The 13,625-nt window shown below is 47.6% G+C and overlaps 1 protein-coding gene across 3 annotated transcripts; it reads right to left on the bottom strand.

The window, feature by feature from the left end:
• Positions 1-1,186: 1,186 nt before the first annotated feature.
• On the bottom strand, positions 1,187-6,113 carry Oprl1 (opioid related nociceptin receptor 1). 3 transcript variants are annotated; one of them, XM_051144053.1, is made up of 4 exons: positions 5,858-6,113; positions 5,073-5,329; positions 2,254-2,609; positions 1,187-2,165 (listed from the first exon to the last, which is right to left on the bottom strand). In XM_051144053.1, the coding sequence occupies exons 2-4, from the start codon at positions 5,294-5,296 to the stop codon at positions 1,642-1,644; spliced, it is 1,104 nt and encodes a 367-aa protein (XP_051000010.1). In that variant the 5' UTR covers positions 5,297-5,329; positions 5,858-6,113; the 3' UTR covers positions 1,187-1,641. The 3 variants fall into 3 exon arrangements, with proteins under 3 accessions (XP_051000010.1, XP_051000012.1, XP_051000011.1); XM_051144055.1 differs by lacking the exon at positions 5,858-6,113 and adding an exon at positions 4,472-4,505 and having other exon boundaries at positions 5,073-5,220; XM_051144054.1 differs by lacking the exons at positions 5,073-5,329; positions 5,858-6,113 and adding an exon at positions 4,407-4,458.
• Between the last annotated feature and the right edge of the window lie 7,512 nt (positions 6,114-13,625).

Genomic DNA, 13,625 nt, shown 5'->3' with positions numbered 1-13,625 from the left:
TAAGTGTTTATTATAACACTCCTTCCTCACCCCAGAGGCGGGCTCGGTGCTAGCTACATGCAGGAGATGACACTTGTTGCATGCTTAGACACATAAAGATGTACAAATTCACAAAGTTTCTGGCCTTGGCAAGAAAACACTACAGCTAACGGTTCTTTCTACGACCCAAGTGTCGTAGTAAGAGCCCTGGCCTCCCCAGAGAGACTGTTAAGGCCAGGTCTCTCTGAGACAGGAACCAGCCCAGGTCCTGCCTTGTGTGAAACCATCTCATTGTAAGACCAGAATCTATCCAAGGTGGCTGGTATTTTGATATCCGACTCACAGAAAGGGCCATTCACAAAGCCTCTTATTCTGTGAACTGCCAAGGTGCAGACTGTTCTTCCAATGTCCCCAAACCCTGATGGTCCTTGCAGATGAACTCAAATGAGCCATTTTGGGTTTCAGCTCTCATACCAGCTCTTCACTGGATGCCAACCTCCAATCTGGAAGCAAGCTCAGGCCTTACTCCAATTTCTCCTAAGGCCTATGAATGAAACGAGGGGTCACAGTGGGTACAAAACACAACACATCCTCACTGGCACCATTTCCAGGTTACAGGTATGCTTCTAGCGGGACAACTGCTGACCTCCAATGTCAAGTAAAAGAGAGGCTTCTAGAGAGCTGAGGAGGTTGTGGCGAATGAGGAGACAGCAAGCATATTCTCCTGCCTTGCCCTGACTAAGCAGGCAAGGCCAGCACATGGTGCCTCCATGTTGTGAGCAGGCTACAGAGGCCACACAGCTTTCTCCTGATTACCTCCCACACACCTAGGGCTTGTGAAGCAGTCTGTAGAGTTCACAGTGGTTGTGGAAGGAAAAGGCCTTGAGGAAGCTCTGGGTCTTGTCCCCTTGTTGGTCTCTTGCTGTCAAGGTAGCCCAGCTTGGAGCCACAGTCAGATAGAGCAGGCAGTGGCAGTCCAAATGAAGTGTGAGGTCTCCTTCATGGTATAGCCTGGAAAGACTCTTCAGAAAACAGCCATCCAAGAACCTAATGATGTCCATGTACCGCGGGGCATCTGGCGGCATCAGTGCAGTTAGAACCAGAAGATGCTCCAAGGCAGCTCCACACTTAGAAACCCGTTTTGCTTTTTAAAAATGAAAAATGCTGCCCTCTGCACTACCGGGCACCACCACGTATGTTCCGCAGTCTTCTGGAAATACTGAAAGGCTGAGGACAGCAGCATAGGCCATGTGACTGCATGATCACTACAGTGCCTCAGGTCGAGCCCACCTAGAACCAGGGCAGCAGGGAGAGGCCAGAGAAGAGCCAAGCAAAGCATGAACACCTACATGGGCTCAGCAGGCGTGGCCACTGTGTTATGGATACTTCCATGTAGTGTCCTTTGGTCCTCTCTGGTCCTACACCAGAGAGGGAGCTCCATGACAGAGGCCATGGAGGCCATCTTGATGCTTTGACCTGTCCCATGATGTTATACTGTCATTCTCTAGGACTGAGCATCCTGAGCCGGAAGGAAAGGCCATTCAAGGCCCCAGATGCTGAAGGTTCAGGGTCAACCTAGAGAGCGGTGACCTGTGTGAGCTCCGTGTTGGGTGTAGATGGGCTCTGGGGGCTGACAGGCACCATGGGCAGGTCCACGCCTAGTCATGCCGGCCGTGGTACTGTCTCAGAGGTCTTGCAAGCAAAGCCCACATCCTTGGCAATGCTGCGCACACGATCAGAAACCTGCATCTCCCGGTGCAGGGCCGAAGCACAGCAGAACTTCCTAAAGCAGGCCTTGAAGTTCTCATCCAGAAAAGCATAAAGAATGGGGTTGAGACAGCTGTTGACATAGCCCAGGGCGGTGCAGAAGCGCAGGACAGCTACTGCGGTCTCACTGCCTGGCTGAACACCCAGTCCTTGGACCAGCACAAAGACCTGCACAGGTGTCCAGCAGCCCACAAACACAGCCACCACCACCAGCACCAGGCGTGTGATCCGCCGCAGGTTCCGATCCTTCTCTCGGGAGCCTGAAAGCAGACGGACCCCGCGGAGCCGTCGGATCATGAGGCTGTAGCAGACAGAGATGATCAGCACAGGGATGATGAAGGAAAAGAGGAAGATGCAGATGGCAAACACAGGGCCCCAGTAGTCCTGAGGGGCAGGGATCTCCACCAGGCACTCGATCTCTGCAGGAGAGAAATGGGGGGGGGGGGTCAGAGGGGCCACCGAGAACCCGGGGAACTAACTGGTCAGGGAGGAGGACCAGCCACTGACCTTCATCTTCCACTTGTGCCGAGCCCATGACAGCAACAGGAACACCAACCACTGAGGCCAGGGCCCATATGGCCACATTAACAGCCTGGGCTTTGCTGGATGTCCGAACATCGAGGGCCCGGATAGGATGGCAGATAGCCACATAGCGATCTACACTCATGGCGGTCAGAGTGAACGTGCTGGTAAACATGTTATAGTAATCGATAGCAATGACAGTCTTGCAGAGCGCATTTCCAAATGGCCAGAAGCCCAGGAGGATATCTGTGCCCTGGAAGGGCAGTGTCAGCAAGACCAGGGTGTCAGCCAGTGCCAGATTGAATATATAAATGTTGGTGGCGGTCTTCATCTTGGTGTGCCTGTAGAGGACAGGGAGAAGAAAGGCTCCGTTTGGCCACGGTGGCTAGACTTGGCGGCAAAGGGGCCGCCATGAGGGTCATCGTCTTTGAATCTCTCGACCCCGGCATCTCCAAGGAAGCTTGTTAAATGGCAGCTCCTGCGCTACACCCCAGGCCCACTAAAGCCTGGAGCAAATGCTTTAACAAGCTCCCCCTCCCCATGTGATTTTGACATCTACCAAAAGGTTTCAGATCTAGGACACGACTACTCTGGAAAAGTCGGGGGGGGGGGGGCATTGAGTACATATCTAACCTGAAATGTGAGGCATGTGGAAGGAATCAAGAGAGAAAGATGCTGTCTTCTCTCCCGAGTCTCAAGACTCCTCTCAAAGGTTCTTCAGGGTACTGCCTGTAACGCTTATCAAAGAGCTTCCAAGTGCACATGTTGTCTAGCAATGAAAACAGAAAATGGCGGGACAGCCAGAGGGCTCAGCCAGTAAGGGCAACTTATTGCCAATTCTGATGGCCTGAGTTCTATCTCTGGGACACACATAGTAGAAGAAGAAACCAATGTGGTGAAAGGAGAAAACCATTTCCCTCATCTGACCTACCCATCCAGACAGACACACACATGCACATACATAAATGCAATATATTTTTAATTCCAAAAATAAAACAGGAAGTGGTGACAAGAACAGGAGATATGCTAATTAGGCTTGATTGTATCCAAGCGCCTGAAATCATGCTAGGAACATTATAAGTAACAAATATTAGTGGATGAACTAATGCTTATGACAGTGGTAGGGAGGGGTGACAATGGTGATGATGGTGACGGGGGGGGGGGGGGATGGTAGTGATGGTGGTTATGGTGGTGGTAGCACTAGGGATAACAGTAATCCAAGTCAGTTGCTATCAGGGAATCTGGGATTAAGTTCTGTTTCTTAGAAATTAAGCCCAGAGACCTCCATTACAATAAATAACAATGTCAATGATAATGGTAGATATCTGAGCCAAGCTCTTCACATAGATTTTTTTTTTTTTTAATCTCATTTGATGTTTAACAACAACAACAAAAAAAATGCTATTTTGATTCCTACTCTGTGGGGAAGAAAGAAGAGGCTCAGAGGACTAAGTAGCTTTCATAAGAGCTTAGAACCGCTGGTGTGCAGAATGGAGCTCAGACCAGGTTTTTCTGACTCCTGGCATACACCCAACCCTAACATACTGTGTGCTGTCTCCTGACCATTGTGGCCACAGCAGTTCCTGAGAGTTCTTCTCCGAACGCTAGCATGCATTAGATGCTCTAACGCGATAAAAAGGCTCCTAGAGTTTTAATGTCCCAAATGCCGAGGGAAAATGTAGGAGAGACGTGCTGATGACAAGAAGGAGAGGCAAGGCTCTTAAACTGGCCCAGGTTGGTGCACTTCTTGCCAAAGACACACCCTCTAACAAGAGGTACAGAAGTCATGGAATAGTTTCCCTGTGGGTCCTCTGATGAGAGTCATGGCTGGGGAGACTTTTCCTACTGCACTGTCTAATCACATATCACATACAGACACATATGTGTGAGCGTGCACCTACATATAGCTAGATAATCCACGTTTCCCATTTAGTAAATGGAGAAAACAGTTGCTCAGAAATCCTAAGAGGATGGTGATGAGGCAGGGTTCGGACACTGCACTACCCTGCCCTTCCTCTACCAACGCCACTCCTATCCCTGGTCCCATCAAGGGGGACCAGGACCTCTTTCTTCAGAGTCATCTTTCTTGAAAGAGGAAACATCTTATATCAGTGAAGAACCTTGCTCTAGTTATTTACCATTCAAGCACCTCCCATGTCTTCCCAATGCCCAAAGAGTTTGATGCCCCCGTTCTGGTCCTCACCTGCTGTATCCAGTCCCCCTCAATGCCCTCCCAGCTGGAAAAAAAACAGAGACCATCATTGCTACAACACATTTACCCACTGCACACTCCTTGTGCAGCTTTCTTGTCCCCGCACTGTACCTCATACTGCCCCCATCAGTGCCCCCCTCTCTGTCCACTCTACTTCAATCACCCAGACCTGCTGCCTTCTTTCAGTCCTCCAAATTTTCCCATTTCTGAGCACCATTAGAGCTTGGGCTCAGCCAAAGACATCGCCACAAACAGGGATCCCAGGAGCCAAAAACCAAGGGCTTCGGGACCGGCACCAGCCCCTCTGCCTCTCTTTGACAAATCTTAGGGTCCTGTGTACCCAAGAGGTCATTCACACAGACAGCACGGCATGGTCTTATCTGCAGCTCCAAGATTCCAGGTGGTGACACCTAACCTGGGACAGATGGGGACAGAACGGGAGTTGAGCATCAAGGCTGATCCTGCCCCCTGAACAGAGAGGAAAGAAATCTGACAGAGCAAAAAGGAAACCCATACTTGCTCAGATTCATCCAGAACAGCCTCCTGCCTCCAGTTCCCCCTCCACAGATTTTGGGGAGAGAGCCCAGCCTACCTGAGGATGACATACATGACGAGGCAGTTCCCCAGGAGCCCCCCGATGCACACGGCCAAGTAGAGCCCCACGATGGTGACCTTGAGTCCAAGGGGCAGGAAGGCGCTGTGACTAGCATTGAGCAGCAGGTGGTGAGGTACAGTCTCATTTAGGAGTGACAGGTTGCCTTCAAAGTGGCTGCCATACAAGACCTCCCAGAATGGGGCAGGAAAGAGGGACTCCATGCTGTCACCCTGCAAAGCCACTCAGTACAGTTCCTGGAACAGGGCACAGAGATAAGTGACCACCCTGCTAGACGCAGTCAACTGAGGCCTTAGAATACAGCACACCTAGACTAGCAGACACATGAACACCTCCATGGGCACTCCCAAATGCTAGGCACATGCACAGATACATGGACACAGACAAAGGTACACACATGGGCACATGATGACACACACAAAGGCATGGGAGCACATTTACCCACAAGGTTACCTCGTATTAGGGTTACAGACTTAGATGGAAGCTACACAGAGGTCACTACACAAGCACAAATGTCCACCCACAGAGACTCAGGGGCAGACAGCCACTTGAATTAAAAAAAAAAAAAAAAAAAAATGCCCAAAACATCATAAGGCACACCAGAGCACAAAAAAGGAAAAAAAAAAAAATGGAATTTACCCAGAAATGCCTAGGGCTCAGGCATTTCACATAGCTACCTCCCAGTGCTTCCCCACTCCCAGCTCTGTCAGCAGCAGCAGCAGCAGCAGCAGCAGCAGCAGCAGCCCTTACTAGAACCCTCTTACCTCCAACAGCACACACAACCTCTTCAGAAGCTGGGCCAAAATAGACCCTAACGCTTAGGAGGAAGGCAGGCAGGGGCACTGAGCAATGCTCCTCACTCCAGCGTGGGGTCTGCTCAGGCAGCCTGCGGATGGCTCCTAGCTCCTGCTCGGAAGACAAGATATAAACTAGACGCAGCAGCCAGTGCGGCAGCCAGAAGGGAGGAGGGGCAGAAAGCTGCGGCTGGGAGAGGGAGGGGAGGGGCTGTGCAGGTTGGAGAAAGGAGCCAAGGAATGGAAGATGGCCAGACCAGAACCCCTAGGCTCCACACCAGTTGGAAACAGAAAAAAAAAAAAAAAATTAGGGCACATATAAAGTGATGGACCCACCCAAGATAGACACACTCAGGAGCTGGGACACACAAAGGGAGCATCCATAAACACAAAAAACGGGGACATGCACAGGAATTCAGACACACAGAGCCTCAGATACAAGAACACACTCGGAGACGTACACAGAGAAATGCTCACCCAGAGGCAGGCGTGAGGCTGCAACACATGCAAATGTTGTTCTGTTTGGGTTGGGGGGCAGGGAGGGGGTTCAAGACAGGGTTTCTCTGTAGAGCCCTGGCCTTCCTGGAACTCAGAATGCATCTACCTCTGCCTCCCAAATTAAAGGCATATGCCACCACCACCGGTCAATGTTGTTTTGTACAGCCTAGCCCAGACCAGATTTTGCTAGCTTTCCTGCCCAGGGCTGTCCTCAGCCAGGTGTCCAGTGGGGCAGTGCACCACAGCAATAGACAGCAATATCCTGACACAGCTAATTCTCCAGGTAGAAGCCTTACTGCAAATAAGCAAGAGACTGTCCGGACTAGGGACCCAGGACTGCCCTGAATCTGCTCATACCTAATGTACACCAAGCCCAAGACAAAACTGAGCTCATGGACCCCCTACTATACATGGCCATGGCCAGCCATACTATCCTCACACAAAGGAAAGCATCACACCTCTGAAGTCTGAAGCTGCCTGTCAATATGGCGGGAATAAGGGGAAGCCAGGTCTACTGATCACTTGGAGCCACACACAGCTGAGCCCTCAGAAACGGATCTTAGTCTACACAGAAATTGCAAATTCCTAGGGACCTTCTTCTTTGCCAGCATAGGGGTCACAGTCCACGGAGGTAAAAGCCTTAAGGTCATGCAGGCTAGGGACCCTATGCTGAGTCTCTAGCCATCATTAAATCATAGGCTTGTTTTTCCTGTCTGGACTGAATGAGAGCCAGACCTCCCACATACAGCCAGACCCTGCTCTTTCTCCAAGGATGGGGACCTGGTTGCTAGGCAACTCACAGAAGTGTTGCTAGGATACCTGTCCAATCAGAAAAGGCCAGAGCAGACAGCTGCCCCAGGACTCAGCATCCCAAGCCGTCTCCAAGGACTTGTCTCTGAAGCTGATTCTGAAGACACATGGACACTCAAGGTGACACACGAGACACATTCCTGCAAATAAGCAGAAGACACAGAGAGAAACCCAGACAGGCACAGTATAGACTCAGAGACACAGGTGATGTGTGCTCAGAGACACACACAAGGACCACATACACAAACCCACAAAATACGTGCAGCCACAAAGAGAAAGATGCAAAGAGAATGTGAGCTAATGTGGGAACACAAAGACACAGATCAAGGTCCCTAGACATACAGCACAGAGCTACGCACTCTGTCTCTGTCTCTCTCTTCCTTCCTTCCTCCCTCCCTCCCTCTTCTCTCCCTCCCACCCCAGACCAAAGCTGGCCCCTGATCTCAAAAGTCTGAGCAGGTAGGAACTCAGACAGGCTCAGATTCCTAAAACATCTTTTCCAAATGACCCTGGAGTTCTCAGGTAAGCTGCCTCTGTACCTCTACAGAGTCTCCTACTCTAATAGTCTTCACCTGCCTTCCATTCCAGGCTCCGGATCTGGAAGGAGGATGCTGTAAGCACTGTTTAGGTGTAGGCAGAACAGAACCACAGAGGCCTCACAGAGACAGAGGAACCATAAGGTCCTCTCGTGACCTTGGCTTGGCTTCTGTGTGCCTCGCCTTGCCCCACTGCATGGATCCCACACCCAAACTAGCTACACTCCTCTCTACCCTTAAGAAGTCTTTCCTGCCACTGCCCTCAGTCCCAGGAGTCCATGGCTCGGATTCATGGCCTCAACTATGACTCCACTACATTGCTGCTAGGTAAGACTGAGCCCTGTTCTCAACATGTATCTGTTTAGTGTACACCACCACAATGTAGCACAGAGTCCACATACTCACATGCTGTCTCAGGTGGAAGAATAACTTGGTCACCTGATAGGTGAGGTAGCCCAAACAGGCACTGGCGGTACAGAGGAAATAGCTCAACCACCTTGATCCCAACAGAGAACTTACAAAGAACAAGTGGACTTTCCCAAGGGGAAGAAACGGGCCAATACAGAAGTTAGGTGAGACAAAAGGGCCAGCGAGGGACATGATGCACCGAAGACTCAGGCAACACAAACAGCATGACTCATGTACAGCGCTCGCTGCTGAAGCCACCAAAGGCTGCACGTGGTTCAGAAGCACCCAGGCAAAGTACAGAGGAAGACTCTAAACGATCTACAAAAACTTGATTTAGCTCATATATTTAAATCTCCAGTTCCCAGTTAAAGGATGGTTTAGGATTAGAAGGTGTAGCCTAGTTGGAGGAGAAGAGTGTCACAGGGGGGTGGAAGTTTCAAAAGTCTATGCCAGACCCAGTCTCGCTCTCCCTGCCTGCAACTTGCAGATTGGATGTATGCTGTCAATACTGTTCCAGCGCCATTTTTGCCTTCCACCATGTTCTTTGCCATGGTGGCCATGACCTAATCCTCTGAAATTATAAAAAGGCTCCCAATTAAATGCTTTCTTTCATGAGCTGCCTTGGTCATGGTGTCTCTTCACGGTAATAACAGCCCTAACTAAGACAATAAATTACTAAAATCAAAGTATACATCCATATGTTTTCAGGCTGAAAGAAAGTATAGAAGCAGCCATTGTAATGTGTTCTGGGCTATAATGTGCTCCCCTGTGTCCCAAGCTGCTCTCTTTTAGGCTAGAGAGTGCCCTAGGGCACCTAGAGGATTAACCCTTACGATGGTGTCCTCTGGAAAAGCCATGTACTGTTCCACCTGAACAAAAACTGAGCTATAGATGAGACTAGGAAATTTTTATCAGTGACACTTATCAAATATTAACTGTGTCTCTGGCCAGAAAAACAGCAACTAAGAAGCACAAAGCAGGCTGGAGAAATGGCTCAGTGGTTAAGAACACCAACTGCTTTTCCAGAGGACCGGGGTTCAATACCCAGCACCCATATGGCAGCTTCCAGCTGTTTGTTAACTCCAAGATCTGACACCCTCACACAGACATATTTTCTGGCAATGCACGTAAAAATAAAAATAAAAAATTAATTAAAGAAGAGACAGAGACAGACATACACAGACACGGGGGAGAGAAAGTAAAGCATAATTTTAAAAAACTAAATAAAATATACTTCAAAACTCAAGAATAGGAGCAGAGAAAGAAACTATTCCTAAGTGTGGGTATAGACTTCCAAAGGGAAAGTAGATTTTACAAATGTGACTTTTTTCTGTTTGGGTATTTGTCTGTGTACCCTGTGTGCCTGGCACCCACAGAGATCAGAAGAGGGCATCAGACTCACCGGAACTGGGGTTATAAACACATGGGCGCTACCATGTAGGTGCTGGGAACCACACCTAAGTCTTCTCTCCAACCCCACAAACAGGATATTTTTTAAGGTTTAATTTTAGTTGTGGGTATGTTTGTGCCTGGGTATAGGTGAGTACACATGAGTGCAGGTGGTCTCAAAGCCAGAGGCACCAGGCTCTCTAGAACTGGAGTTACAGATGGCTGTAAACCACTCAACCTGGGTTCAGGGAACCAAGCTGAGTTCCCCACAAGAGAAATTTATGTTCTTAAACTCTCAGCCATCTCTCCGGTCCCCAGATTTTTTTTTTTTTTTTTTTTAAAGAGAGGATCTTACAGGGCTGAAGAGATGGCTCAGAGGTTAAGAGCACTGGCTGCTCTTCCAGAGTTCCTGAGTTCAATTCCCAGCAACCACATGGTGGCTCACAATCATCTCTAATGGGGTTTGATGCCCTCTTTTGTCATACATGCAAATAGAACACTCATATAAATAAATAAATATTTTTTAAAAAGACAGGATCTTACTATGTGGCTAGCCTTGAACTCTAAAGATTCACCTCTCCTTTCTAAATTCTGAAGTTAAAGACGTATTGCCACCACACCTAGGACAAATAGGAATTTTCAATAAAACATGGGAGCTCTTTTCTCTCTGCCCATAATAATATTTTAAGAATCAAGGTCAAAGAAAGGTAGGTGAGAGAAGGGAGTTGTTCTTGGAACTTATCTTTAGTTTTGACAGAATGAAATTATTTTAAAATTAATTCCTATTTATTTATTTTGGGTTTTGGCTTTTGTTTGTTGCTGTGGTTTGGGTTTTTTGATACAAAGTCTCACTATGTAGCCTTGGCTGCCCTAGAACTATGTAGACCAGGCAGGCCTCAGACTCAGAGATCTGTAGGCTCAATATTCTTAACCAATATATTTTACTAACAACTCAGTGACCGAGCATACGTCACTTATAACCCGACTAACCAAAACAATAGGAAATGAGGATTAATGGACACAATAACAAACCCGTAAAGATATCAGTTCTGAGGAACGATTCTCCTGGCACAATCTGCAGGATTTCTTCTTCTGGAACCTAGAGTAACCAGAACCCAGAACCTCAGCAGGAGCCGGAGCCCCGAAGCCTTCCCTCAAGCAGTTCTCTCTAGGAGTGCCTCGAAGTGCAGAGACGAACAGCCAAAACTATCCCAAGTCTCCAAAAAAAAAAACCCTGCCTCCAGTTCTGGGCTCATTTATATATCTCCTCCCAGAGTCTGTTCATAGGATCTTTTCAGCTGGCAACAATCAAGCTCCCGCACGAGGTGGTCAGTCTTCTAGTGGATTAACCTCACCTGTTCTCTCACAAGACCATTCCAATCCCGCACTTGGGATCCTAAAAAACAGGGTTATCTCTCCTTCAGAGATCAGCCTGCCTCTACCTCCCCAGTGCTGGGATTAAAGACATGACCTGCTAATACCTACTTGCTTTTAATATTTCCTTTTAACTTATAGTTCTTAGAGCTTCTAGTAACTTTTGTATATTGCCAATTTTGTCATTTCTTTTTAATGATTTTAAATTCCAGTTAAGGATGCTGCCCATTTATGTTTTGTTTTGTTGCCTAGGACTTCCAGTTAAGTACACACAAAATATTTTTTTAAAGTACACAAAATAAATTTAGAGATAGTGTAAAGTCAGGTTGCTTTTCCCATTGTTATTATTGAGAGAGGGTTCGTGATGTAAGCTTGGCTGGGCTGGGACTCACTGTATAGACTAGGCTGGTCCCAAGCGCCTCCTACTTCATCTCCATTGCTGAGATTAAAGGCATGTGCCACCACACCCAGACCACCCACATTTTTAAAAATATATTTTATTAATTTATTCATATTACATCTCAATTGTTATTCCATGCCTTGTATCCTCCCATTCCTCCCTCCCTCCCATCTTCCCCTTACTCCCCTCCCCTATGACTGTGACTGAGGGGGATTACCTCCCCCTGTATGTGCTCATAGGGTATCAAGTCTCTTCTTGGTAGCCTGCTATCCTTCCTGAGTACCACCAGGTCTCCCTATCAAGGGGACGTGGTCAAATATGGGGCACCAGAGTTTGTGTGAAAGTCAGACCTCTCTCTCCATTCTACTGTGGAGAATGTCCTGTCCATTGGCTAGATCTGGGTAGGGGTTTGAAGTTTACTGCACGTATTGTCCTTGGCTGGTGCCATAGTTTGAGCAGGAACCCTGGGCCCAGATCCACGTGTCATAATGTTCTTCTTGTAGGTTTCTAGGACCCTCTGGATCCTTCCATTTCCCCATTCTCCCATGCTTCTCTCACCTAGAGTCCCAATAGGATGTGCTCCCCTCTGTCCCACTTTCCTGGTAAGTGAAGACTTTCATGGGACATGCCCCTTGGGCTAGTGTCCAGATATAAGTGAGTATATACCATTGGACTCTTTCTGCTTCTGAGTGAACTCAGTCATTATGATCATTTCTAGTTCAATCCATTTGTCCACAAATTTCGGGAATTCCTTGTTTTTAATAGCTGAGTAGTATTCCATAGTGTAAATGTACCACAGTTTCTTTATCCATTCTTCTACTGAGGGACACTTAGGCTGTTTCCATGATCTGGCTATTATGAATAAGGCCGCTATGAACATGGTTGAGCAAATGTTCTTGTTGTGTGCTGGAACATCTTCTGGGTATATTCAGTTTTTTTACTTTAATTTTTTTCATTTATTTATTATGTATACAATGTTCTGCCTGCGTGTGTGCCTGCCTGCCAGAAGAGGGCACCAGATGGTTGTGAGCCACCATGTGGTTGCTGGGAATTGAACTCAAGACCTTTGGAAGAGTCGCCAGGGCTCTTAACCTCTGAGTCAACTCTCCAGCCCTTTTGGGGGCAGGGAGTCAAGACAGTTTCTTTGTGTAGCCTTGGGTTTCCTGGAATTGCTTTGTAGACCAGGATGGCCTCAAACTCACAAAGATCTGTGAAAGGGTTGTTGGAGGTGGGGGGGTCACAACTTAAAGATTGAGAACCTCTGAGTTGTTTTGTTTCCACAGGGATGTGAGCCCTAATGATAGCTGCCCGCCACACAGAATACTGGCAACACTGAGGCTTTAAAGAAGAACACAAAGTTGGCTGGGGAAAGTGAGGTAGCATGAAGGGGGAGTTAGAGAACAGGAAATAGAAGGTAGATCTATAAAACTCATTATATGTATGTACTAAATTCTCAATTAAAAAAATGAAATTTTTTTTTTGGTTTTTCAAAACAGGGTCCCTCTGTGTAGCCTTGGCTGTCCTGGACTCCCTTTGTAGACCAGGCTGGCCTCGAACTCACAGCGATCCACCTGCCTCTGACTCCCAAATGCTGGGATTAAAGGCGTGTGCCACCATGCCCAGCTCAAATATGGAAATCTTAAACCAAATGCTTTGAAAAAAAAAAAAATCCAGCAAATAGGATCCTAAACAACCAGTTCAGAATAAAAAACAAATGAACCTTTGAAACCAAGTTAGCTTTGAGCCTCAGAAAGAATTCACCAAAATCTACCTGAAAAAAATAATGCTAGTGGTTTGGACACAAAGGCCTCCATGTTAGTCCCTGGCTCTAAGGCAGGGAACTTGCCATGAAAAGTGATTCACTCTTGGGATTCCACATTTGGGTATAATAACTGACCATGCAAAAACCCAGCTCTCACCTCAAGAGAAGTAAGATATAGTTTATTCTGGAGCCAAGTGTGAGTGACCACGGCTCAGGAATACAGATTTGGGTTATCCGAAATTCCACGTTTCAACCAATAACAGTTTTATGAAATTTTTATAGTAACAGAACCAAAAAAAGTCATACATCAAGGGACTTTTTGTAAGCATCAGTAGAAATATCAAGCAGGCAGTTACAGCAGATGAGAGACACCTCAGGCTACGGAGTCAGACATTGTCCGGATGGTTAGTCCTGGCCACCTGTTAGTCACAAAGACATTAGGCCATATACAGAGGTGACAAACAATGAGGGCTAAAGACAGTCTAAGATAAATTATGCTCTGTACCGACAACACTCCGACCTCCCCCCAAACTGCTGAGGTTTCCAGTTATCAGCCCAGCA

The sequence above is a fragment of the Acomys russatus genome, chromosome 4, assembly GCF_903995435.1.
Source record: "Acomys russatus chromosome 4, mAcoRus1.1, whole genome shotgun sequence".
Taxonomy (NCBI): domain Eukaryota; kingdom Metazoa; phylum Chordata; class Mammalia; order Rodentia; family Muridae; genus Acomys; species Acomys russatus.
Note: the sequence above shows the minus strand (reverse complement) of the source record. Positions and strands in the feature narration are given on the sequence as shown.

Coding starts and splice junctions, on each gene's coding strand:
- Oprl1 (XM_051144053.1), bottom strand. CDS start 5,296: ATGGAGTCCCTCTTTCCTGCCCCATTCTGGGAGGTCTTGTATGGCAGC. Junction 2,610..5,072: donor GTCATGTATGTCATCCTCAG/GTAGGCTGGGCT, acceptor TGTCCTCTACAG/GCACACCAAGATGAAGACCG. Junction 2,166..2,253: donor GGCACAAGTGGAAGATGAAG/GTCAGTGGCTGG, acceptor TCTCTCCTGCAG/AGATCGAGTGCCTGGTGGAG.